The 25,916-nt window shown below is 37.8% G+C and overlaps 1 protein-coding gene across 6 annotated transcripts; it reads left to right on the top strand.

The window, feature by feature from the left end:
• Positions 1-60: 60 nt before the first annotated feature.
• LOC103476266 (rho GTPase-activating protein 24-like) lies at positions 61-23,375 on the top strand. 6 transcript variants are annotated; one of them, XM_081615507.1, is made up of 14 exons: positions 8,423-8,632; positions 10,588-10,659; positions 11,055-11,126; positions 12,850-12,921; positions 14,610-14,681; positions 15,476-15,532; positions 15,603-17,306; positions 17,469-17,676; positions 18,635-18,767; positions 18,914-18,987; positions 19,111-19,232; positions 19,979-20,195; positions 20,655-21,575; positions 21,996-23,375. In XM_081615507.1, exons 7-14 carry the CDS (start codon positions 17,168-17,170, stop codon positions 22,234-22,236), a joined length of 2,055 nt encoding a protein of 684 aa, XP_081471633.1. In that variant the 5' UTR covers positions 8,423-8,632; positions 10,588-10,659; positions 11,055-11,126; positions 12,850-12,921; positions 14,610-14,681; positions 15,476-15,532; positions 15,603-17,167; the 3' UTR covers positions 22,237-23,375. The 6 variants fall into 6 exon arrangements, 5 of the variants coding, with proteins under 5 accessions (XP_008426699.1, XP_008426695.1, XP_081471633.1 ...); XM_081615508.1 differs by lacking the exon at positions 15,476-15,532; XM_081615506.1 differs by lacking the exon at positions 8,423-8,632 and having other exon boundaries at positions 10,371-10,659; positions 15,476-17,306.
• The last annotated feature ends 2,541 nt before the right edge of the window (positions 23,376-25,916 follow it).

Raw genomic sequence — 25,916 nt, 5'->3', positions numbered from 1 at the left:
AAACAAACATTCCAGAGATTGTATTCAATCTTCCCAGTTCGGAATTGGAATAATTGGAATAATAAAATAATTGGAAAACTGCCAGATATTTAAAAGTTATTTGAAAAATGTGTGAGTGCATATGACATTTTTGATTGGATAAAATTTCTAGGTAAAAATTAAAATCATTCAAATATATTTTCTTATAAAATATCATCAATCACCAGATATCATTTAATGATGCTAAATAGAATTTTAATAGAAATTTAATGTACCTCCATATTACAACACTTGTTCATAAATATTTCAAGAAATGTATCCAGCAACATTTTCTCAGAAATTCAGCAGAAGAAACCCCACAGCAACGAGTTGATGCAGAGTCTGAATTGATTTTGTGCTGATTTAATCTCTTGATTGAACAGCTGTTAATATTTGATTGCTTGTATTGATAAGCAACCAGATTTTTGCAACTCACTGTACGCTGTATTGTACTTTGAGCCAAACAGTCTTATTGAATTGGACTGTCTGGAGGTTCATACTATAATTGAGTTCAAAAGTTGACCTGGCTGAGTGGCTCCTCTGGCTTTTATGTCCACTTGAATGATGGTGACAGTGAGAGTGTGCTCGTGCCGCGGACGGCCATACTTCAGCCGCTGCAGAATTTCAGTCAGATCATCTCCCTCTCTCTCTTGCCATCAGCTGTGATTACTTTGGTAAAACAGCTCTGCGTCGCAGAGATCCAATTTTCCTAATGCACAGCCTTCACGCACACACACACACACAGCATGGTTATTGATGAGGCAAAAGGGGAGGGGGGGCAATAAGGGGCACACACACTGCTGGGAAATGGAGAGAAAGAGAGAAGGCGGTAGTGGGAATGAGACAGAAGTTGGACGTGGACAAAGACAGGGACAGCTGGAGAGGGAAGGAATGGCATGAAGGAAGAGAGGAAGAAGAGGGGCTGGCGAAGACAATGGACATCTAGATGTGTGAAGTGTCCTTTGAAAATGGTGCGGGACGTCCAGTAGAAGAGGTAATAAAGCAGAGGACATAGAGAGGGGGACAAGGGAGGAGAGGAGATGCAGGAAGGAATACTAATATGGCGTCTTTTCACCGTGGAGGATGAAGTGTTCTGGAGATGGTGAGGAAGCACAAAGTTCCTTCAGGATGCGTTTACCGACCGTTCACTGGTGTCAAAGGCTAAAGGGGAACATCAAGGAGAAAAGACAGCGTGCTGGTCAGAAGACGCTCCAATGATAGGAAGCAAGGTGAAAAATCTCACTCCTGCTGCTCAGGTTGGATCTGGGACGGTTTTGGGCGCAGTTTCTGCAAAGATACGTTCTCCACAATTACAGGATCAGTGAGAATCTAACTGGGATTTGAGAGCAAATGACAATCCAAAACCATTTTTGCAAAAAAGACACAACACAACAAACCGATTTTCAGCATTCCAGTTTGCTTGTCATGGATCAACACCCTTTTATTGGCAATTTTTCCAGTTTCTGACAGGAACATTTATGAACATATTTAGGTTTGAAGAGACTGCTTTGGACATTTTAGGGGTGAGCATATTTATAAATATAAAAGCTCTTCAATTATACAATAACTTCTACAGAAATCATATCCACCAAAGATTTTTCCAAGATTTTCCATGCTTGTTTTTCAAGAACTCGTCTTGACTAGCTTTTTTATAACTCATCAAATTCCTAATTATTGCCATGAATTACTAATGGGAGAACCTGTATACAGAGAACTTTCCCCTAAGATAAACATTTGCAGATCAAAATGTTGATGAAAACTACATTATTTGAAAAAGAGACTTTTTTTCAGTGGCAGAAAGTTTGGCAAAAGTCTTGATTCAAACTCCAAACTTCTAAAGCCAGTCTGTGGATCCGTGTTAGAGACCTTTTGCTTTTCTTCTTAATTTTTTACAATTTAATTGTTCCATGATTGTTCAGCATCAACTTGATGGTGCGTCTCTTTCTAACCAGAATTTTATTTTTTATTTTTTTGTAAAATGTACAATCTCAATTATAGAGATTAAGAAGGATTCTTTAAGGGACTTATGACCTATTTTATTTATTAATTCCTCTTTAACTCTATAAAATACGTCCTCATTTTGGGTTGAGCTTCTCCAACCAGGCCAGAAGTGTTTGCAGCATGGGACTCAGCTGCTTTAAGTCTTGGAAATATGACAGTACAGGCCACAAAGGTAAGGAATACGCACAGTTGGCATGTTAACTCCCAATCCCTCCCAAACTCTGATTGCATGTGTCATCCACCAAGGAAAACAGTTAAATGCTGAGTCAGGGAGTTTGGATTTTTGTCTTGTGTGTCCTGTCATGTGTGTGTGTGTGTGTGTGTGCGTTGGTAAATGTGGTTTAGCAGGACATTTCGTCAGAATACACACAACACTAGCAGGACATTTTGAATTAACGGGACAGGAGCGGTGTCCTGCTAATTTTGACAAAAATCTAAAAGCGTAGAAAGGTTTCTATTGGTCTAATAACCCCAAAAATGCAAAAAAAACGAGATGTCCGGTTAATACACATAAACCTGATTTTGTGTATAATCTGTGTATCACCACAGCGCCCCCTATGGCAGGTTTGTGTAATAGCAGGACCTCATGAATATTCACACAACCTCTCATTCTGATTGGTTGTCTGCCGGAAGGTCCTGCTAATTACTACAGTGTCTTTCTAATTCACGTGTCGCTGTTTACACACATGAATGTGTGTAAATTGCGAACTCATACACTGGGGATGAGATAGCAATATGATTACTCTGTGCTATATGTCTGAATATTTTATAAAGGTTAGTTGGATGCCTAAACCCAACCTTGGAATGTATTTGGCACCTAAAAATATACAGAAATTAATATATATTTTGATCAAATTTTGTTTAATTAAAAATTATGAATAATAAATGTGTGGAATAAGTGCATGGATAAAATAAATATAAACCATAATAAAGCAATTTTTTCACCAAACTATTCCACTGCTAACAGTTTGTTGATTCTGGTCTGCTCTGCATCCCCAGAACCAAGCATTTGAAGCAGAATTTAGCTTCAATGTACCACAAATCTTGAATAAACTTCCAGAAAACTGCAACACAGTTGAATTCCTTAAATCAAGGCTTAAACCACACCAATTTACAGTTGTTTCTGAATCTTAATCATTGGTAGATGTATCAATATATTTTATGTATATGATTTTAATTTTGATTTTACTTTGAATTTAATTTCTTTGTTTTCTTTTTATGGTAAATGTATGTTATTTTATGACTTTTAGTTCTTTAATGTAAAGCACTTTGGCCTTGTGGCTGAAATATGCTATACAAATAAAATTGACTTGTCAGCAGTTTTCAGATCTTGCCAAAGAATCTCTGCTGAGTTTATGTCTAGACTTTGACTTTGCCATTCTAACACATAAATATGTTTTATTAAACCATTCCATTGTAGATCTGGCTTTATGTTTAGGGTAGTTGTCCTTCTGGAAGTGAACCTCTGCCCCAGCCTCAAGTCTTTTGCAGACTCCAGGTTCAGGTGTGTCAGGTTTCTTCCAAGATTACCCTGTATTTGGCTAGTCCATATTACAATCAACTCTAACAATTTTCCCTGTCCCTGAAGAAAAGAAGCACCCTTAGAGCAAGATGCTGCCACCACCATGTTTGTCAGTGGGGAAGGTGTGCTCAGATTGATGTGCAGTGTTTGTTCTCCACCACAAATAGTGCTTTGCATTTTTGCCAAAAAGTTCATTTTGGTCTTGTCTTATCATTTTGCTGTATCCCAATATGGCTTTTGGCAAACTGCAACTCTCATAGTTATAGGACTTCTTATAGTTTCTTATACCATGGCTTTTCTATTGCCACTCTTCCATAAAACCACATTTTTGCAGTGCATGACTAATAGTTATACTGTGGACAGATTCCCCCACCTGAGGTGTGGATATCTCTGCATTTCATCCAGATCCACCATGAGCCTCTTGGCTGTATCTCTGATCAGTGCTCTTCTTGCTCAGCCTGTAAGTTTAGGTGGATGACCTTTTCTTGGTAGGTTCACAGCTGTGTGATTTGCTCTTTCCATTTCCAGATGATAATGGAACAGTAGTCTGTGAGATGGCCTAAGCCTGCTTTAAGCTTCTCCACAACTTTATCCTGTCCTGTCTGGTGTGTTCCTTGGACTTCATGCTGTTTGTTCCCCAATATCTCTTAGCCAACTTTTGTGGCAGTCATAGAGGAGTTGAATTTTACCATTAGCAGTCAACTTCTGAAGACAATTGGTTGCATTCAGGGACGGGGGCTGAATACTGGACTTTTAGCTTTTATTTTCCATAAAATTCTGTGAAATATATTTGCAGTTGTGACAAAATATGGAAAAGTTCAAGGCTATGGATACTTTTGCAAGCCACTGTACTTACAAATAGTAAGGCAAGTCCAATGACAGAAACAAGGTCCAGACAATCAACAGGTATGCACTGACAGCTCCATTTGACAAAGTCTAGACTGAACCACAACACAGAGGCATATTCATGATGGCACATAAGCAGGTCCCTAGAACCAGAGCAATAACGACCCAGATTTGTAATACCAAGCAAGATATTCATGAATGCTATGCAATGAGTCCCTGAGACAATCTAGTAGCTAACACCAGGATGCAAGATGGTAGCATGATAAGAATACATGGAACGCCACAACCAAGTACCCAGAATAGTGTGAAGAAACATCTGAAGGAATATAACCTTGAACACACCTCTTTAAAATGGGAAATGCCACACAAGGTGGTAGAAAACGTACAAGCTAAGATTCTGTGGGCCTTCCATATACAGGAAGACAAAACAGGAAAAAGCAAACCAACTGAACATGGTGATCATTGAGCAGCAGAGCAAAGCAGTTGTTAGATGTAGCTATCCTGAATGAACAGAAGGTACAGAAAAAACTAGAGAAATACCAAAGACTAAAAAGAACCATCATCCGCCTAGGACCTGAGAAAAAATTTGTCCACATAAGTGATGACTTATTTTGGACTGTCTAGTCCACAATACTAAATTTTGCTCTAGATGGGGTCTGGTGTCCACACGTTAGGCCATTATTTATGACTTAGTGGTGGTGGAAGATTATAACACATTACAGGTTAGACTCAAGATGTTCAGTGTTTCTTTTGTTGTGTAAGTTTACAAAAGTTAGCAACTGTATAGCTTTACCATGGTGCTAAACATGGTGATTTAAAATGAATAAGTATTTTTTGAGAAAAATGATGTCCAGATATCATATAAAAAGATAATTCTTTGTTTTTGCAATCATTAGGTCCCAATCAACCCAAATATCAGACGAATTAATAATGCATGCCATGCAAGAGTTTGGGTCTTAGGTGGTTACAAAGAATGTGGAAGTTGAAGTCAACAGTAGTGCCTGTGGTCACTGAAACCCTCAGGGTAATGACCCCTAAACTGGAACAGTGACTCAAACAAATACCTGGAGATACATCAGACCTCTTGATACAGAGAAGCACACCTTTGGGAACTGCTAATATACTGTGAAGACCACTCACGCTCCAAGGCTTGTGGTAGAGGACCCAAGCTTTTTTTATTTAATTTCCCTTTTAGGATCAATAAAGTATTTTTGAATTTGAAAGAAGGGATAACCAGTCATGGAGTAATACAGAATTACAAATATAAAAATAAAAGCATTTATTTAAAAAATATTTAAAGTGCCAAAAATATATGATTACTTATGTTACTGTTAGCACAAAACTTTTAAAATGTATATTTTGTCGTAATCTCAATGTCGCTACTCTGCATGCATGTAGATTGTCTAGGTAGTCTAAATTGTCTATTGGCAGGTACATCAGCCAACCTTTTTCTGCAGGTGTTGTGTCTGCCATTAGACAACAGTTTATGTTGGATCTTTATCATAAAAACAGTTTGTTTTTATGATAGTGTTTGGAACTGCCCTGCTGCTGAAATGTGCTATACAAATAAACATAATTAATTGATTGAACAGAAATGATTAAAAGAAGTGACAACATTGCTGGTGGGAGATACCATCTAACTGTTGCCTCTAAATAAAGAAAAATGTATGATAAATAACTTGAAATATTGAATGAAAGTTACAAATATTACTCAAATAGTTTTTTCTTGTTCCTGGAAAAAAATCAGACCTTGTGTGCTTCAGAAACAAAATGGAATTCTCCTTTTGTTGTATCCCTCCTCCTCCATCAACTTGGTACAATCCGACAAGTCCAGGTGCAAGCCATTAGTATTCATTTAACTTGTTTCATTTGTTTTGCGTGGAGAAAGAGGTAAGACTCATACAGAATCTCTAAGACATTTAAGTACATATAGTTTAGTAATTTTGCAGAATGTTGTAGGTTACTTGATCTTGGATACACCAAAGCATCTGATTTGCAGCAGTTTAGCTAGTAATTACCAACCATGTTAGCCAGTGTACCAGAGTTTAAAGGGGAAGGTGGCTCACTCCAGAATTAGATAAAACTGTATTTGGTCATTTTCTGTACATCAGTGAGTGATATTGTTTCACAGGCACAAATTATCCTAGATAGTAATCATTAGTATTAAGATGATGTTTTAATTTTTTTAAGATTTTGAGAACCTGTCAATAGAAAGTCAATTATGTAGAACTGTGTACTTCAGTACATTCATTTTCGCATAAAATAACACCAAATCATATTATGTACAGCAGGGTGTCAAACTCAAGGTCTTGAGGGCTGGTGTCCAGCAACATTTAGATGTGTTTCTGATATCACATGGCTGGATCAGATGGGATGGTCATCAACTTGACTGCACTGAGAAGCTATTTCAGTAATATACTTAAGGTGTTTTAGACCAGACAGACATGTAAAAGTTGCAGTACACTGGCCCAGGAGGCCTGGAGTTTAACACCCCTGGTGTACAGTATCATGTTGTTACTCAGCAACACATTCTCTGATCTTGCAGAAGATGTCAGCAAAGAGGTCTCAGAGAGCAAACATGATTCCAATTGTTATTGCTCCTTAGGTGAAGATAAAGAAGGATTTGATGTAAAATACCCCAATTCATTAAAGGTGAGTTGTGACTTATTATGCATAGATTCCAGTGTTTATTAAAGGATTGTTTTTCCTTTGTTTTGCTTTTCACTTTTAAACTATTTTTTATACTACACATTATTAGCATAGATCATGTTCGATGATCATTATAATCAGAATACCTTCTTTTTCCAAAGGAACAAGCAACTGCTCAAAATACAAAAGCTTATATTATATATATAAATATATATATATATATATAATAATATATATATATATTACTCAAATAGTTTTTCTTGTTCCTGGTAAAACAAGAACAAAAACAATAGGAGACTGTTTTCATATATATATATATATATATATAATATATTATATATATATATATGAAAACATCTGATTTGAAATTACAAGTAAAAATAATGAGTTGCATTCAGTTGACAAAAAATGTTTAAGTAACCACAGAAAGACATACAATTAATCAATTGATTTGAAAAATTTAATTTCATTGCTACTATTGATATATCTGCATTGTTAAAAGTTATCCTACTTATTAGTGTACCTACAGTAGAGGTGTTTCAGCTAAAGGCTTTGCCATATGTGGTGGACTTATTATGGAATAATCAGTTACATCCCTTCAATTCAGATTTCCAAAGTTGAACCGTCAGCTGGTGAGTGGACATGCGATCCGTTCAACCAACCTCCAAAGGTAATTTGGTCTCCAACGACCAACTTATTCTTAAAATAAAGTAATTGAAATGAAATTAAAATTGTTCAAACACACTGTTTGTAATACTAGATAGTAGCTGCATAAAAAGGAGGACTGAGTTTTGGAATGACAAGTATAGAAGAATGAAAATTACATTTAGAAGCGCACATACACACAGGTCCTGTGTAATACTCAAAATGTAAGGTGCAGGAATAGGGAGGACTGAGTTTTGAAATTACAAGTATAGAAGAATGAAAGTTACATTGAGGAGCACACATACACACAGGTCCTGTGTAATACTCAAAATGTAAGGTGCAGGAATAGGGAGGACTGTTTTCTACATTGGGAACAAACTCACATATAGTGAGTGTTCTTTACATTTCAGATTTCTAAAGATGAACTGTGTCAGGCTGGTGACGTGGATGCATGCGGATTCTGTTCAACCAACCCTTGCAGAGGTAATTTTGGTCTCCATCGACCAACTTATTCTCTAAAATAAAGTAATTGAAATCATATTAAGTACTGTTCAAACACATAGGTGTTGTGTAATACTAAATATGTTAGCTGGATTAAAAGGGAGGACTGAGTTTTGAAATTACAAGTATAGAAGAATGAAAATTACATTTAGAAGCACACATACACACAGGTCCTGTGTAATACTCAAAATGTAAGGTGCAGGAATAGGGAGGACTGAGTTTTGAAATTACAGGTACAGAAGAATGAAAGTTACATTGAGGAGCACACATACACACAGGTCCTGTGTAATACTCAAAATGTAAGGTGCAGGAATAGGGAGGACTGTTTTCTACATTGGGAACAAACTCACATTTAGTGAGTGTTCTTTACATTTCAGATTTCCAAAGATGAACTGTGTCAGGCTGGTGACGTGGATTCATGCGGATTCTGTTCAACCAACCCTTGCAGAGGTAATTTTGGTCTCCATCGACCAACTTGTTCTTTAAAATAAAGTAATTGAAATGATATTAAGTACTGTTCAAATACATAGGTGTTGTGTAATACTAAATATGTTAGCTGGATTAAAAGGGAGGACTGAGTTTTGAAATTACTAGTATAGAAGAATGAAAATTACATTTAGAAGCACACATACACTCCTGATCAAAATCTTAAGACCAGTTAAAAAACTGCAAGAATTTACATTTCGCACTATTGGATCTTAAGAAGGTTCTAAGTAGAGCTTCACAATGTTAAAGAAGAAATCAGCATAATAGACAAAAACTTTGAGTGGGGAATTCATTGAAAACTGCATTTACACTCAAACATGATTTTTTCAGCTGATCAAAAGTTTAAAACCATAGCTCAAAAAAACCAGAGAAACCCCCCAAAACAGAAATCAGAGTGTCAAAAAAAGGACTCAGTAATGAGTAGCTCCACCATTCTTGTGGAGCTACAAGAATGGTAGCTCTTCAAGAATGATTGAAGTTGATGACTTCAATCATTTAGGCATGCTTGATGCCAATGTTTCCAGGAGGCTAGTGGAAACGTTGCTCCAAGTGTTGAAGATGGCTTCACGAAGGGCATTCACTGTCTGGAACTGATGTACATTTTTGTAAACTTCGTTGCCATCCATCCCCAAATGTTCTCAATTGGGTTTAGATCCGGGGAACATGCACGATGGTCAAAAAGAGTGATGTCATTCTCTTGGAAGAACTCCCTTGTCAGGCGGCATTGTGAACTGCAGCATTGTCCTGTTGAAAAACCCAATCATTACCACACAGACAAGGGCCCTCAGTCATGAGGTATTCCCACAGCAACATCTTCGCTTATGTACCTGCACAACGTTAAGCTCGATTGTTCAATTGAAGGAAAACGCACCCCAAAGCATGATGGCGCCCCCACCGCTGTGCCATGTAGAAAACATCTCAGGTGGGATCTCCTTGTCATGCCAGTAACGTTGGAAGCCATCAGGACCATCAAGGTTAAATGTTTTCTCATCAGAGAAGATAACTTTCTTCCACCTTTCAATGTCCCATGTTTGGCGCACCCTTGCAAAGTCCAAACGGGAAATTTTGTGGCGTTAAAGAAGACGTGGCCTTTGAAGACGTTTTTTGTGTTTTGTTTCTGAAGCCCTTCTTTCTCTCGCAGATGCGGTCTGATGGTTATTGGGCTGCAGTCAGCACCAGTAATGGCCTTAATTTGGGTAGAGGATCGTCCCGTGTCTGACGTACAGCCAATCCGATCCTGTGGCTCAGAGCGTGAAATTGTTTTGGGTCTAAAACTTGACTTTTTGTTCCATAACCTCAGATCATTTAAAAAATGCAAAATGACTGTCTACTGCGTCTAACCTCAGCAGCGATGGCACATTGTGAGAGGCCTGCTTATGCACTCAGCAATCCTACTACGTCAAAGTCAGTGGCTTTTTGCTTTTGCCATCACGAGTCTTGACAGTGTAAAGACTTGACAGAAAATGACATGGAATCCAGAGTTTGCACATCTTTGGCTTTAAAAGACTAAGGTCTTAAACTTTGATCAGCTGAAAAAAATCATGTTTGAGTGAAATGCAGTTTTCAGAAAATTGCCTGCTCAAAAGTCTTGTCTCTTGCACTGATTTTTTCCTTTAACATTGTGAAGCTCTAATTTGGACTTAAGATCCAATAGTGCAAAATGCAAATTCTTGCAATTTTTGACTGGTCTTAAGATTTTGATCAGGAGTACTCACAGGTCTTGTGTAATACTCAAAATGTAAGGTGCAGGAATAGGGAGGACTGAGTTTCGAAATTACAAGTACAGAAGAATGAAAGTTACATTGAGAAGCACAAATACTCAGGTCCTGTGTAATACTCAAAATGTGAGGTGCAGGAATAAGGACTGTTTTCTACATTGGGAACAAACTCACATTTAGTGAGTGTTCTTTACATTTCAGATTTCCAAAGATGAACTGTGTCAGGGTGGTGACATGGATGCATGTGGATTCTGTTCAACCAATCCTACAGAGGTAATTTTGGTCTCAATCGACCAACTTATTCTCTAAAATAAAGTAATTGAAATGATATTAAGTACTGTTAAAACACATAGGTGTTGTCTAATATTAAATATGTTGGCTGCATAAAAAGAGAGGACTGAGTTTTGAAATTACAAGTATAGAAAAATGAAAATTGCATTTAGAAGCGCACATACACACAAGTCCTGTGTAATACTCAAAATGTAAGGTGCAGGAATAGGGAGGACTGAGTTTCGAAATTACAAGTACAGAAGAATGAAAGTTACATTGAGAAGGACACATACTCACAGGTCCTGTGTAATACTCAAAATGTAAGGTGCAGGAATAGAGAGGACTGTTTTCTACATTGGGAACAAACTCACATTTAGTGAGTGTTCTTTACATTTCAGATTTCCAAAGATGAACTGTGTCAGGCTGGTGACGTGGATGCATGCGGATTCTGTTCAACCAACCTTGCAGAGGTAATTTTGGTCTCCATCGACCAACTTATTTTCTAAGATAAAGTCTTTGAAATGATATTAAGTACCAGTGGTCCCCATCCTTTTTATCACCGCGGACCGGTGAAGACTTGGCCATTTTTCTGTGGCTCGGGTTCTTCTTTTTTTACCCCGAATTTCTCCTTACAACAATCTTAGAACGTTGCTTGCGATAATCGTAACCGTTCATCCTGCCATCTATGGCATGCTAAGACTGATCACATCCAGTCGTTGGAACATTGGGACTGCTCCGATCTAAAATCGGGCATATTCTCACAGCTTGTAGGGTTTTCCTTGATTGGGAGCTAGAACTCAACCTGTTCAATTTGACAGGCAGCCAATCAGAAAACGCTGTGACGTAGCTCATGGAGGGGAATCCCAAACAGCTGAGTTGACATGCCCAAAATGAGTCCGGTGGACATCGGAGATATGTAGAAACAGCATGAATGTTTATTCAGCATTTTGTACAAAGAATATCCACAGAAATGATGACGAGTGGAGTTGGAGCAAAATTGCTACCACAGTTGATAAACCCGGTAACTTTTCAGCTATTCCATCATTAAATTAACGTGACACAAGGCTATTCATTCAGTCAAGGCTTATGCTTACACTAGCTATTATGCATTGCAGGTAGATTTGTGTGACATCATTTTGTACTAAGCCTGCTCACATGGCAAGATTTGCTCCTTATGTGCTGGACACATAAACCTGTTGTACTTTTATCAGCTCTGTGGTCACAGAATTTGGAAAATCGTCTGACAATCCTAAATATTGCCGTGTGAACCAGACTTAAGACTTACAAGCTATACTCCTCTTTTCTCGTCTCGATCACTGCCATAATGCTCTCTGACTCTAGTCGCTATGCTAACGTTCACACATCCCTTCAATATAAGATTTGAAAATGCCACAAAAACGAATATTTTTTCATGAAAATTTTAACTTACGACAATGACAAATTAATGGGAGTCCTGAGCTTGTTTCTCTGCAATGAGATGATCCGACTTGGAAACGATGACACACAATGCAGAGGGTGTAATGGCAAAGCAGTTTGAAGCCATTGCCTCATTTGTAAGCCGGTAATATTATGCAGAGTGGGCTTGGAACATGGGAGTCACCTACAAGTCCAGGATAAATCCACTCTCCTGTCTCTGGTCCTTTTCCCTTTTCCAAAGAAACTTTCCTAACATATCGCTTTCTTACTCATTGTGGGCTCAATGTTGGTGAGCAAGACGTAACCGAGAGAATCCGGTTAAAGGGTTTTCAAAATAAACGATCCTCCATACTCAGACAATATGTAACACGAAATATTTTGTGCGGCCCGTACCAATTGGTTCACGGACTGGTACTGATCTGCGGCCTGTTGGGGATGACTGTTAAGTACGGTTCAAACACACAGTCTTGTGTAATACTTGATATGTAAGCTGCATAAAAAGGGAGGACTGAGTTTTGAAATTACATGTACAAAAGAATGTAAGTTACATTTAGAAGCGCACATACACACAGGTCCTGTGTAATACTCAAAATGTAAGGTGCCGGAATAAGGAGGACTACGTTTTGAAATTACAAGTACAGAGAATGAAAGCTGTTTTAGAAGCGATCATACACACAGGTCCTGTGTAATACTCAAAATGGAAGGGGCAGGAATAGGGAGGACTGTTTTCTAAATTGGGAACAAACTCATATTCAGTGAGTGTTCTTTATATTTCAGATTTCCAAAGATGAACCGTGTCAGGCTGGTGACGTGGATTCAGGCGGGTCCTGTTCAATCAACCCTCCAGAGGTAATTTTGGTCTCCAACGACCAACTTATTTTCTAAAATACAGTTTTTGATATGATGTTAAGTACTGTTCAAACACACAAGTCTTGCGTAACACTTGATATGTAAGCTGCATAAAAGGAGAGAACTGAGGTTTGAAATTACAAGTACAAAAAATGAAAGCTACATTTAGAAGCGCACATACACGCAGGTCCTGTGTAATACTCAAAATGTAAGGTGCAGGAATAGGGAGGACTGAGTATTGAAATTACAAGTACAGAAAAATGAAAGTCACATTTAGGAGTGCACATACACACTGGTCTTGTGTAATACTCATCATGTAAGTTGCAGAAATTTGGAAACCTGAATTTTGAAATTACAGGTAGAAAAGAATGAAAATGACATTAAGAAACGCACATACACACAGGTCCTGTGTAATACTCAAATATAAGGTGCATGAATAGTGAGGACTGAGTATTGAAATTACAAGTACAAAAAAATGAAAGTCACATTTAGGAGTGCACATACACACTGGTCTTGTGTAATACTCATCATGTAAGTTGCAGAAATTTGGAAACCTGAATTTTGAAATTACAGGTAGAAAAGAATGAAAATTACATTTAGAAACGCACATACACACAGGTCCTGTGTAATACTCAAAATATAAGGTGCAGGAATAGTGAGGACTGAGTATTGAAATTACAAGTACAGAAAAATGAAAGTCACATTTAGGAGTGCACATACACACTGGTCTTGTGTAATACTCATCATGTAAGTTGCAGAAATTTGGAAACCTGAATTTTGAAATTACAGGTAGAAAAGAATGAAAATGACATTTAGAAACGCACATACACACAGGTCCTGTGTAATACTCAAAATATAAGGTGCAGGAATAGTGAGGACTGAGTATTGAAATTACAAGTACAGAAAAATGAAAGTCACATTTAGGAGTGCACATACACACTGGTCTTGTGTAATACTCATCATGTAAGTTGCAGAAATTTGGAAACCTGAATTTTGAAATTACAGGTAGAAAAGAATGAAAATGACATTTAGAAACGCACATACACACAGGTCCTGTGTAATACTCAAAATATAAGGTGCAGGAATAGTGAGGACTGAGTATTGAAATTACAAGTACAGAAAAATGAAAGTCACATTTAGGAGTGCACATACACACTGGTCTTGTGTAATATCATCATGTAAGTTGCAGAAATTTGGAAACCTGAATTTTGAAATTACAGGTAGAAAAGAATGAAAATGACATTTAGAAACACACATACACACAGGTCCTGTGTAATACTCAAAATATAAGGTGCAGGAATAGTGAGGACTGAGTATTGAAATTACAAGTACAGAAAAATGAAAGTCACATTTAGGAGTGCACATACACACTGGTCTTATGTAATACTCATCATGTAAGTTGCAGAAATTTGGAAACCTGAATTTTGAAATTACAGGTTGAAAAGAATGAAAATTACATTTAGAAACGCACATACACACGGGTCCTGTGTAGTACTCAAAATATAAGGTGCAGGAATAGGGAGGACTGAGTATTGAAATTACAAGTACAGAAGAATGAAAGTCACATTTAGGAGTGGACATACACATGGGTCCAGTGTAATACTCAAAATGTAAGGTGCAGGAATAGGGAGGACTGTTCTCTACATTGGCAACAAACTCACATTTAGTGAGTGTTCTTTACATTTCAGATTTCCAAAGATGAACTGTGTCAGGCTGGTGACGTGGATGTATGCGGATCCAGTTCAACCAACCCTCCAGAGGTATTTTTGGTCTCCGACAACCAACTTTGTTTCTTATATAAAGTCATTGAAATAATATGTACTATTCAAACACACTGGTCTTGTGTAATACTCATGTAAGGTGCAGAAATTTGGAGGACTGAGTTTTGAAATTACATGTAGAAAAGAATGAAAGTTAAGTTCAGATGAGCACAGACACATGGATCCTCTGTAATAAACTGGATAGGTTCATACATTAGGTGGACATTGTTTTATTTTTAGAAACAATCATTCAGTGTTTATCCCTTCATTTTAGCTCTCCATAGAGATGCCTTGTCAGGCTGCTGAGTTGGATGCATGCAAATTATTTTCTGGCAACTCACCTGACATAAGTTTTATCTCAATGACCTTTTTTTTTCTAAAATAGTCATGAGAATACTAAGTACTGTTCAAACACATGGTTATTGCGATTCAAAACAATTAATCATAACAATTCATTGGTTTTGATACCTACACAAGTGTCAGGATCAAATTCTTATTTTAAGATTACACTTTTTTCGGTTAACGTGGTTAACTGTGTGTGAGATCATGATATCATCCATGATGAAATGTCAAGTTTAGAAAAATGTTTTATGTGAAGGACTGTTTTCACCTCTGAAATGGAGTGGTGTGTGATGTAAAGGTAATTTTTTTGAGAATGGGAATTGGGTTCATCTTTTGAATATGATCTTCCATGTCTAGTTGTGCTGTATGTTGAAATTGAGTCATAGTGCAGCACTGACTTTTTAAATACTTATGCTACCTCCCTTTGTCAATTCTTACTTTTCTCTGTCTAGTTTGCAACCAGTCCCTGCACAAAATGTGTTATTGTAAATAAAAGGAGGACATCACTGGTAAGCTTTTAGTAGAAATATTCTTGCTGAAACGCTTTCAATGTATACAAAATATGTTTTTAATCAACAGGTCTGTCCAGAACAAAGTTCAAGTGAAGCGATATCATCAGAAGAGGAGTATGCTCCTGATTCCGTAGATGATTCAGACATCTCATGGGATGACAAATGCACTCCACAGAAATATGGACTAGTTATAGTCCATATTTCCATTTTTGGACTTCTTAATGCACATAGTTTTATGTTTTTTGTATGTGTATGCCATGGTCCTGATAAATAAAATTGGCCCTGACAATTACTGTTGGTGTCATGGGCGGAGCCAAGCACCTCATTATCGTTTGTCCTTTTAATACAGCATTGGGTCACATTCTTGTATTTTGAGTTCTGAAGTGTGTATCTAAATTTTTAAGTGAGATCTATGTTGTGTAACTCTAACAAGATTTTTGACAACTTACTACGTCTTTCTAGCATAAGTGGAAAGGGGTGTCCGTTTAGTGTTGCAAAAAACTGGTTTGAAAAAAGTGTCCTGCTAGTACACCAAAACCAGTATAGGTGTGTGTGTGTGTGTGTGTGTGTGTGTGTGTGTGTGTGTGTGTGTGTGTGTGTGTGTGTGTGTGTGTGTGTACATTGACATTGAGAGGGACAGAAAGCTAAGGATGATGGGAAATAGAAGGAGGACAGTGTTTAAGTGTGTGAAGGCATGGTGGGCAAATGAAGGTTACATTTACTGTTCTGTTCTTGCTTCCTACAGATCAACAAAAATAACCAAAGTAAATAAAAAATGCAGTTTTAAAATAATGATTAGCTAAGTGAAAAAAAATCAACCCAACTCGAACTTTGCTAAATCGTGAATGTAATGTGTTTAAGCATACTTCAGTTTCTCTAGCTACAGCCTTTCCTGAATGCTGTTAGATGTGTGAAAGCAAAAAATCATTTATATAGAACCTGTCTAACAACACGAAATAGGTTGAAAAACCTCAAAAGCAGTACATCATTCCTTCAAGAAGATTCAAGAACAGATGAAAAGCAAAGTCAATGACATTTAATAGTCTGGAAATAGCGACAACCAGCTCATTAGTGAGAACTGAGCTGTTGGTATTATTTGGAAACTTTCTTAAACATTGAGAAAATATTTAAGAAAGGCTAGAAAGAGTTCAACTGTGTCTTCATAAATAAATATTTGGTCTTATAACTGTTACAAAATCCAATATTTCATAAATCTGCTAAAATACCAATTGTTGATGGTAAAATGCAGTTTGCTCTTCAACCAGTTGAATAACAAACTGACCTGTGGTTAGCCGCTGTGACTTTAAAAGTAGAGACAATCTAAAGAGAATTTTATTCTGGACATTAGCTTCATTAGCTGATTAGCTTAGCCAGAAAGCTATCACTAAGCATGATTCAAAGCAGTAACAGTTCAACTTTATCTTTTGAAACAATTTCTTGTCACTATAATGCCTAAAAAAGTTTCTACATATAATAAAATGCAAGTTTAAAAAAAAGATTTATTTTTAGCATACTGGCTAATGAGGCTTATTAGCTACAAATAAGACCAAAATTATCATTATGTTAAATCCCAGGCAGGAGGAATTGATTTATGATGATTCCCACTGAGAAGGACATCTTAAGTGAAAATGTATGATTTATTATTGTGTATATGTAGGTAACAGAGATGTGCTGGCCAGCCCAGGCTCCTATTTCTTCCTATCCAACAGCGCTGGTCAGGGTGACGAGTGGTTGAAGAGCCTTAACAAGGGAGTCTGGATCCCTTTCACAGGTGGGAACTCAAAAACACACAAAATGGTTCATGTGTTCATTGGTATTACTTGGAGACCCTAACGCAAAACATTTATTGCCTCTTACAACCTTAACAAAAACAGAGGACTCCAGTCTGATTTTAGAATTTATCATAAGGGAGGGATTTCTGTTTCTGTTGCAGGGGTTTTTGGGCAACGTCTGGAGGAGACGGTGCTGTATGAGCGTCGGTATGGAGTGCGCTTGGTTCCTCTGGTGGTGGAGCAGTGTGTGACATTTATCCGGGAACGTGGTCTGCATGAGGTGGGCTTGTTTCGCCAGCCTGGACGCACCAGTCTGGTGAAAGAGCTCCAGGAGGCTTTTGATTCTGGTGAAAGGCCGTCTTTTGACAGGTTCAGCTCCGTCTCTTTTACTTATACAGATTTCAGATCCCATTTAAGTCAAGTAAAACCAAGATTATCTGTATAGCACATTTCAGCAACATTTGCATTTCAAAGTGCTTTACACCATAAAACCACAATACACTAACCAATTCTGAAATTAGCAATAAACTTTACATTTTGTCAAATGCCAACATCAAAATCATGAATATGTTGATTAATGTGCCACTTACAACTAGTCAAAACTAACTCTAAACAGGTGACTTTTTAGCCTTGATATAAAAGAACTCAGTGTTTCAGCATCTTTGCAGTTTTCTGGAAGTTTGTTCCAGATTAGATAAGCATAAAAACTGAATGTTGCTTCTCAATGTTTTGTTCTGGTTCTGGGAATGAAGAGTAGACCTAAACCAAAACACCTTGGGGACCTGGAAGATGTTCCAGATTGTTTTGTTGTGACAATGTGTTTTGAATATATTTTGGTAAGTCATTCAGTGATTAATAAACTAAAAAAAAGTATATTAAAGCACTTAAAAAACACCCAGAAGTTTTTTATGGCAATAATTTAATGTGTTTTGGTAATTGAAAAATGACCTGTTACAAAAACCTCCAGAATGTAAGATCTCCTCACCTGGCAACCCCAGTGAAGTTCAGTCTATTACCTAGGAACCCCAGTGGCAAATAGTCTGTCATCTAGCAACAAAAGCAGAGCTCCAGAACATTTGGTCAGCTGGATTTACTGCTGTATGCGATGTACATTGTATGGCTGCTGGAAAAGACAAATGTTACTATCCAGAAACCTCTTGCTGCATTCTTGTTGGTTATGCAAGAGGCTCTACTTCTACTATTCAAAGATGTATGGTTGTATAATTGTACATTTGTTTGCAGTCACGTTGAAGTGCGAATGCTAGCTTTGAGTTGGGGGGCTTGGTGGTTTAGGTAAGGAATCTGGTGTGCTGTGTTTTGTCTGCAGCGGGACAGACGTCCACACTGTGGCATCACTGCTGAAGCTCTACCTCAGGCAGCTACCAGAACCTCTGGTTCCCTACAGCCACTACCAGGACTTTCTGCTCTGCGGTCAGAAGCTGTTAAGTGACCGTACAGGGGTAATCACTCAGTGCACCACACCACAGAGACTGATGTAAAACACAACTATTGGTGAAAACACATTGCTCAGATTAGATGAGGTTTAATGAGTGTTTTAATTTAGAAAGGTTTCTTCTTTCTGTTTTATCTTCATGTCCTCCCTCAGGGTCTGGAGGAGTTGAAGAATCTTCTTCATGAGTTACCTGTCGCAAACTTCAACCTACTCAACTTTATCTGCCAGTATGATCTGTCTGACTTCATTAGTTTTGACATTTTTGGTGATTAAATCAAGGCAGATTGTTTCAAAGTTGGGACCAGCTTCTCTGTTTGTGCAGCTCATGAGGAATGGATGTGTGTGTGCAGGTTTCTGAATGAGGTTCAGAGCTGCTCCAGCAGTAACAAGATGAACGTCCAGAACTTAGCGACCGTGTTTGGACCAAACATCCTTCGAGCCAAAGCTGAAGACCCACAAAGCATCATGGGAGGTAAACTGGCAGCAGCTTATTTAATATTTTTTGCTTATTTCAAAATACTACTACTTCATAAATGTTTTTCAGTGTTGTAGAACATGTCAATATTTTTTTGCTCCTAAATTAAAAGCATAATCGGCAGGAAAATCTGCAGAAATCATGAATTTACTTTTTTGCAGACTTACTCTCAATGTGTTTACTCAATTTTTCCATTTCTCTCAGTTGCCAGGAAACATTAGCATCACTGATAAACTTTGTCTCTCATGGTTGTCTATCGACCCTGCAGGTTTTCTGTCAGATTAGGTTCTGAATTGGTGTGAATCAATTGCAAAACTTTATTTTTCTTGAGGCGGTTATTTTATTGATTAAAAATATCCTTGGAATCGCGGTGATGTTTTAAAAAGGCTTAGCATCTTCGCTGTCAGTCTTCTCTAGCTTACACCTGCAGGTTTTGGGTCAAAAGGGTCAACAATTTCATCAATTTTTACAAAATCCCATACCATGATGCTTAGAGGTAATGCTCAGTGCTTTACCTGTTGGAATTATCTTCCAAAAACGTAAGCTTACTTTTTTTAGACATGTTGGAGGTTTTGATCCAGACCTGAATATATTCTTAAGAGAGGTATTCTATCTTGCAACCAGTAATTGTTAAAAAATATTTCAGCTCCTGCTTAAGTTTAGGATATATGACCTTAAGCAAGTGCAACAACATTTTCTAGCTTTGACTTCTACACAATAAGCTCTTCTTGTCTGTCTCCAAGCTGCAAAACTGGTCCAGGTGCTCATGTCAGAGCTGATCAGAGAACACGAATCTCTGTTTGCCAAGTTCCCTCCTTCTGCCTGCTCTCATCCTTCTGCAACGCCTTTGAAGCAACCCCATCTCCAGCCACCGCCCTGCCTTCGCCAGCTGTCTTTGCCTCTTATTGCAGACCACTCAAGTGAATCAGGACAACCAGCCGCACATGCAGGCCACTCTAGGTAAAACACAGGGGTTCAAGCATTCAACGGTCAGTTGGCGATTAGTCATTCTCACGCAAGTAGAAAATAATAGATGGATCTGAAAAATAGAATTCAATGGAAAAGTTAATTTATTGAAGTAACTGAGTTTAAAACCAACCACAGCACCACCATGACCATCAAAGCACTTTTTTAAACATCCACCTGTGGGCAGGTACCTGGTCCTGCTGAAAAGTTAAATCTGAATCTTTCTAAACCTTGTAAGCAGAGGGAGACTTACACAAGACATTTTAATTTAAACATTTAATATGAGAAAACTATTTCACTTATAACTGGTAATTTTTCATCAATATAAAGGAATCATTGACTTAAAACATTTTGTGTTTTTGCAGTTTCTCACTTTTGAGGTTCAAGTTAACATTAAAGATCCGACTTCAGTATGCATTGTCGTTAATAACTTTCGAAGTTTCTTCCCTGCAGTTGTATCTTCTCTGCTGATGGTAAATCAGACTTGCTCTCTGGTCAGAAGAAACACCTTGGCCATCGCTACACTTCCTCCCATCCAGAGAACTGCTTCTACCCCTTGCCTTCCTCCAGTGAGTCCATCAACCACCACCCTGGCAGGCACAAAGGAGATTTTTACAAGTACCATGCTGGGCAGGGTTCATCTTCTGTAAATGCTCAAACCACAACAACCAACCCCCAACTACAGACCGAAAGCTCAAATCAGGGGGCAATGGGATGGCAACGCCAAGAAAAGGCAGCCTCTGCCTACTGGAGCTGCAGAAGAGCAGAGGAAGAGGGTGAGGTTCCTGAAGCAGCCAGTGGGGGGAGCAGTCAGGCACAGGAGGACAGTACACCCTCAGTCTATGACAACCTGGACAGAGCCTCTCTGTCTCACACACTGGAGGATGGTCCTACTGAGAACTTTGATTTAGATTCTCCAGGAACCAATGTTGGAATGTGTGAAGCAGAGGTAGATCGAGCTGAACTGGGGACTGCAGGAGACTCCTCTTCCTCATGGTCTTCCTGTGAAGTTCTACCATTAGATGAAAGCAATGACGACCTGGGGGTCAGTAGTCCTGATATCCCACCAAAGAGATCCAGAATGTTGCCTCTGAATCAGAGAACAGAACAGGAAATCTGTGATAAAGATGATCATGAAGACAACGGAGTTGAAGGCAATGGTGCCAAGCAACATCCGAGCTCCTGGGCTTCCTGCTCCGTCATCAGCATCAGCCCTCTCAGCACAGGGAGCTCAGAGGTCTTCCTTCCCTCAGTGGCTCCGGATCTCCAGGTTCAAGAGTCTCACTTAGAGTCGAGGGACACTCATTCTCTGCTGGCAAAGCTGAGGCAGCAGATGGCTCAGCAGAAGGCAGAGTACCAAAACAGGATTGAGAGGTATTACTTTTCCGCATTTTTAAGGTTCATACAATTTCAATCTGACCCCTAACACTTAACCTTACCCCTCCATTTGACTGACAGAGCCACTCACCAGGACAGGCATGTTTACTGTTAACACTAATTACCCCACTGTTGGCAACTCACTGATGTCTTTGCTATATTAGCAACATTTCAGACGAAAGTATCAGTATCGGCAACAATCAGAGTCGGCAGGTCAGGCTTTTTAAAGATTGGTAATCATCAGTCGGCCAGAAAACTGCAACCAGTTCACTGCTAATGCAAAGGTGCTGCAACAAAATTGAGACGTTTAGGAAATCTGAAAACTACAGAGAAGTTTAGGAAATCTGAACACTATTCTCTGTAAATGAAGAGGTGCAACAATTTGGTCACTCCATGTCATTTATTCATGGATTACAGGTTGGAGCGCTGCAATGACGTCCTCGAACGGCAAGTTGCCGTTCTGCGACTCAGTCTGGAGCAGCAGAGGCGAAGCCAGAGCGTGGCAGAGATCAAGATCAGAAACATGGAACGAGCCAAGGCAGACGCAGACCGCCGGAACACCACCCTTCAGAGGGAGATGGAGCTGTTCTTCAGGACATATGGAGAAATAAGGAGAAGAGGAGGAGATCTGGGAAGAGCTGGAGGAGGAAGCATCTGAAGACTGAAAGACTGTTTTTCTCAGCAGGAGTGAAGAAGGGAAGAAAGAAGCTGCAGTTAGAAGCGGATGGATTATGTCAAGATGAGTTAATATGAAAACAGATATAAGAACATTACGTTAGTGGAGGTTCACGTTATTAAAGGTCAAATCTGATGAGATTTTTTAAAAATTTGCCTTTAAACCTCAAGTTAATTCTCGTCTTCCTAGAAAACGCAGGCAGCACACTGAAGCCTCTGATGACTGAGACTCAGTCAGTCCCAGGTGATAAAGCATCAGTTTTATGTTCTACATATTCTTTACAGTCAAAACCGTCCACCTTTATTTAGTCCAAAAAGTCCAGACTTGATGTACGAAAGATTTAACATGTCAGCGTGACCTGTTTGTTAACACAGTTAGCACACTGATATTAAAGACAATGTGCTTTGTAAAATGGCAGTGGAAATTAAATGAAATTCATGAATTATAATATGTAAAACTAAAATTATTCCAACTCTTTATCAATTTTGTTTTTGGGAAATCTTTAAGAATTATGAGTAAATATTTTTAGTTCCATCTTTATTCATTTAAGAGCACATTTACAAACCTGTAAGGTCCCATCTCCACACCCTGCATGGTGACTTATTGAATGAGAAAATCCAACAAAAAGCAGTGAAGAGTACACAACTACTTAACTTTAAAAAGGTGGGCATCCACTGTACATTGATTCATTACTCACAGGTTACTTTTGATGATTGTGGCCAATGAAAACCCAAATTGGGCTCATTAGAATTTTTTTAATACTACATTAAAAAAATAAAACCTGGTTAAATTACACAAATGTCAACATTCTGATTTCTTGAGACACGTGAAAAACCTGCACATTTCAAATCACATCCACCTGGACTCTCAATATTTATGTCTGTGCATCATCATCATCATCTGAAACCTGAAACCACTGCTCTCTGCATGAAAACACTTTTCTAATAAAACCTATTTTAAGCCACTTTCTTTTATTAATTATTGCCAGTTAATCTGACATGAATTAAATGAAAACTGAAACAGGTCTCTTCACAGGAGGATGAGATCTATTGTGATCAACGTGGAAATTCTTTGTCATGAAGTGCCAATGAAATTTGTTAAAATAAAATTTTTTTAACCAAAAACAATTGAGCTGAGACTTGTTTTTTCCAGAGGATGAAATATTTATTGTCAAACTGTGCTGGTAACGTGAACTAAACTGTACACACACAAAACAAAAATAGAAAAGAAATAAAAATCACTTAACTGACAGAAACTATCAGGACTGAGTCACGCCTACAGAAAGAACATTAAAGTGTGATGCTTCAGTCTGATTAAAGGGGGAGAGTATCACACTGACCACTAAGCACATGTAAACACAAGTACTATGGACTCATCTTTAACAAATGGAAAGTACATACATCAAATATCAACAGTTAGTGACCACAGAGAAAGACAGCATCTGAATATCACCACAGCAGTTACAAGTGGTAAACTTTCAGGGTTTTTTTCTTTCATTACCAGAAAATAGTAGTAAGAAGAAAAAAGGTTCACTTTATGGTCAAAAGTGCTCAATGAAGATGCTTGCATGTGTAATCTTACAGAAACTTAGATATATCATGTTTATCTGAAAACCAGGACAGCAAATAACTTACCTACATTGAGATAACTTGGCAGAAAGACCATATTTTGTTATTTAGGGAGAAAATACATGAAGTGTTTAAATGTGTGTGTATATATATATATATATATATATATATATATATATATATATATAAATCAAGTGACAAGGTTTCTGTGAGATGCAGAAAATGCACACAGCAGTTTTTAAAGTCCAAAAATGTAAAAAACTAAATCCTTCAAATGCAACCGTCAGTAAAAACAATGGAGAAAAGTGAGTTCAATTAGTGAAAATTTCACATTTCTTTACAAGAAGCTTGAGCTCAGAAAACTACAAACACTACAGTATGTTAGGGGGAGCACAGGTCTCTGATTTGAACTCTGGATGTCTTTATCCCTTTGATTTCTAACTGGAATAATGTCTGTAAAGCTAAATTATGTTAAATCTGTACAATGAAAAAGGAAGAAAAACAAAACTTAAATAATTCAGCTCAACCTTCCACAGGGCAGAAGCCTGCCAATTCTTCCTGAGACGACTTTTACAATATATCTGGAATATTTTTGCTCTGTTGGTTTGATCAACACTTAAGTGGTTCGACATCTTCGTCCCGTCCTGCTTGGTGCCTCATCAACAAGGCAAATGAAAACAGTTTCTACAGGGGATAAAGTGCATCGTTACATCTGGGACCATAATCACGTTTTAACTTCAGCTGAACAAAACAGCAGGTGTCTGTTGAAGCTTCACATAACAGTTTAAACAGCAAAAGGTGAAAGAGAGGATTTGATTTTACACGCAACATCAGCACATATAGAAATGTTTTACTGTTTTTCTGTTGAGTTGTTTGTGGCGGACATGTTGGAAAGTTTATACTAAGTGGTCACGGCTCAAAGGTCCCACGAAAAGTGATTTTTTTTTTTTGGGTGCCCAGCAAAAATAGTGAGATGAATACAACAGAGTTTAGACTGTGATAGCTGTCAATTCAGAAGATTTTTCCTCAGAGTGCCGTCAATATGACAGAGTATCTGGGCTGTTGGAGATATAAATAAACAAAAAACTAATTTCTGCAAAAAAAAAACCCTTAAAATCTTCTACATTAATGTTAAATATTTGCAAGAAAAAGAATTTAGATATTCTGGGTTTGGATTCACTATGAATGCCTCAAACAGGATCTGGAATAAACGCCTAATCAGTGAGTCTGAACACTGGAGATGTTCACATACAGGAAAAATGTACGACTTGCATTTTTTGTAGCAAATATTTGATTACATAAAGTCAGCAAATACATCAGCTTAATTATCACAATTTATGCATTAATCGTGTAGAATTACTTTTTTTCCCCTGTATTAACATTCTACATTCCACATTGGAGAATATCTAATTGTTTTCTCATAAATATATGAAGATAATGTAAGAATTTCTGAGTTTGGAGACATTATTTCTTTCATTTCATCTTTTATATGCAATGGCTCTAATGCTCAGGAAATGTGACTCAAATAACATTCAACATAAAAAGTCGCTCTGAGTTATTTTGGTTTGATCGGGGCGTCATTTTTCATAAGGATTAATGGAAATAAGACAAAATGAAGCGGAATTAATTACGTTTTACATGAGATTTGACTTTTTTATGCGCATATATCTGCATAATTCATGAAAATACTTGACTAAAAATATAAACAACCAAAAAATTAGTAATGTACATGAGTGTGAAGCAGGAAGGGATGAAATGAGGGTAAATGCCTATGAATTAATCCAAAGGTGAAACTATGTTTTTCATGCTAGCTATTTTTTGTAAAACAAACAAAAAAGATGGTTAAAAATTATCAACATAATAAACAAGGTGACATAAACCAAAAGCATGAGGAAAGAAAATATTTAACATTATTTTTAGAGATTAGCTAACCGAAGCTATATGCTCTAGCATGAACACAGTCTGAGCTGCCGAACGTCTGAACTTTAGAGCTCTGGTTCTGAAAAACCTTCAGCTGGAGTTCAACTAGCCACTTGTTTGACATTACAGTTATAATAGATGGTCACTGTTCTCATACAAAGTTACAAACTCAAT

The sequence above is a fragment of the Poecilia reticulata genome, chromosome 14, assembly GCF_904066995.2.
Source record: "Poecilia reticulata chromosome 14, P_reticulata-male-v2, whole genome shotgun sequence".
In the NCBI taxonomy this organism is placed as follows: domain Eukaryota; kingdom Metazoa; phylum Chordata; class Actinopteri; order Cyprinodontiformes; family Poeciliidae; genus Poecilia; species Poecilia reticulata.
Note: the sequence above shows the minus strand (reverse complement) of the source record. Positions and strands in the feature narration are given on the sequence as shown.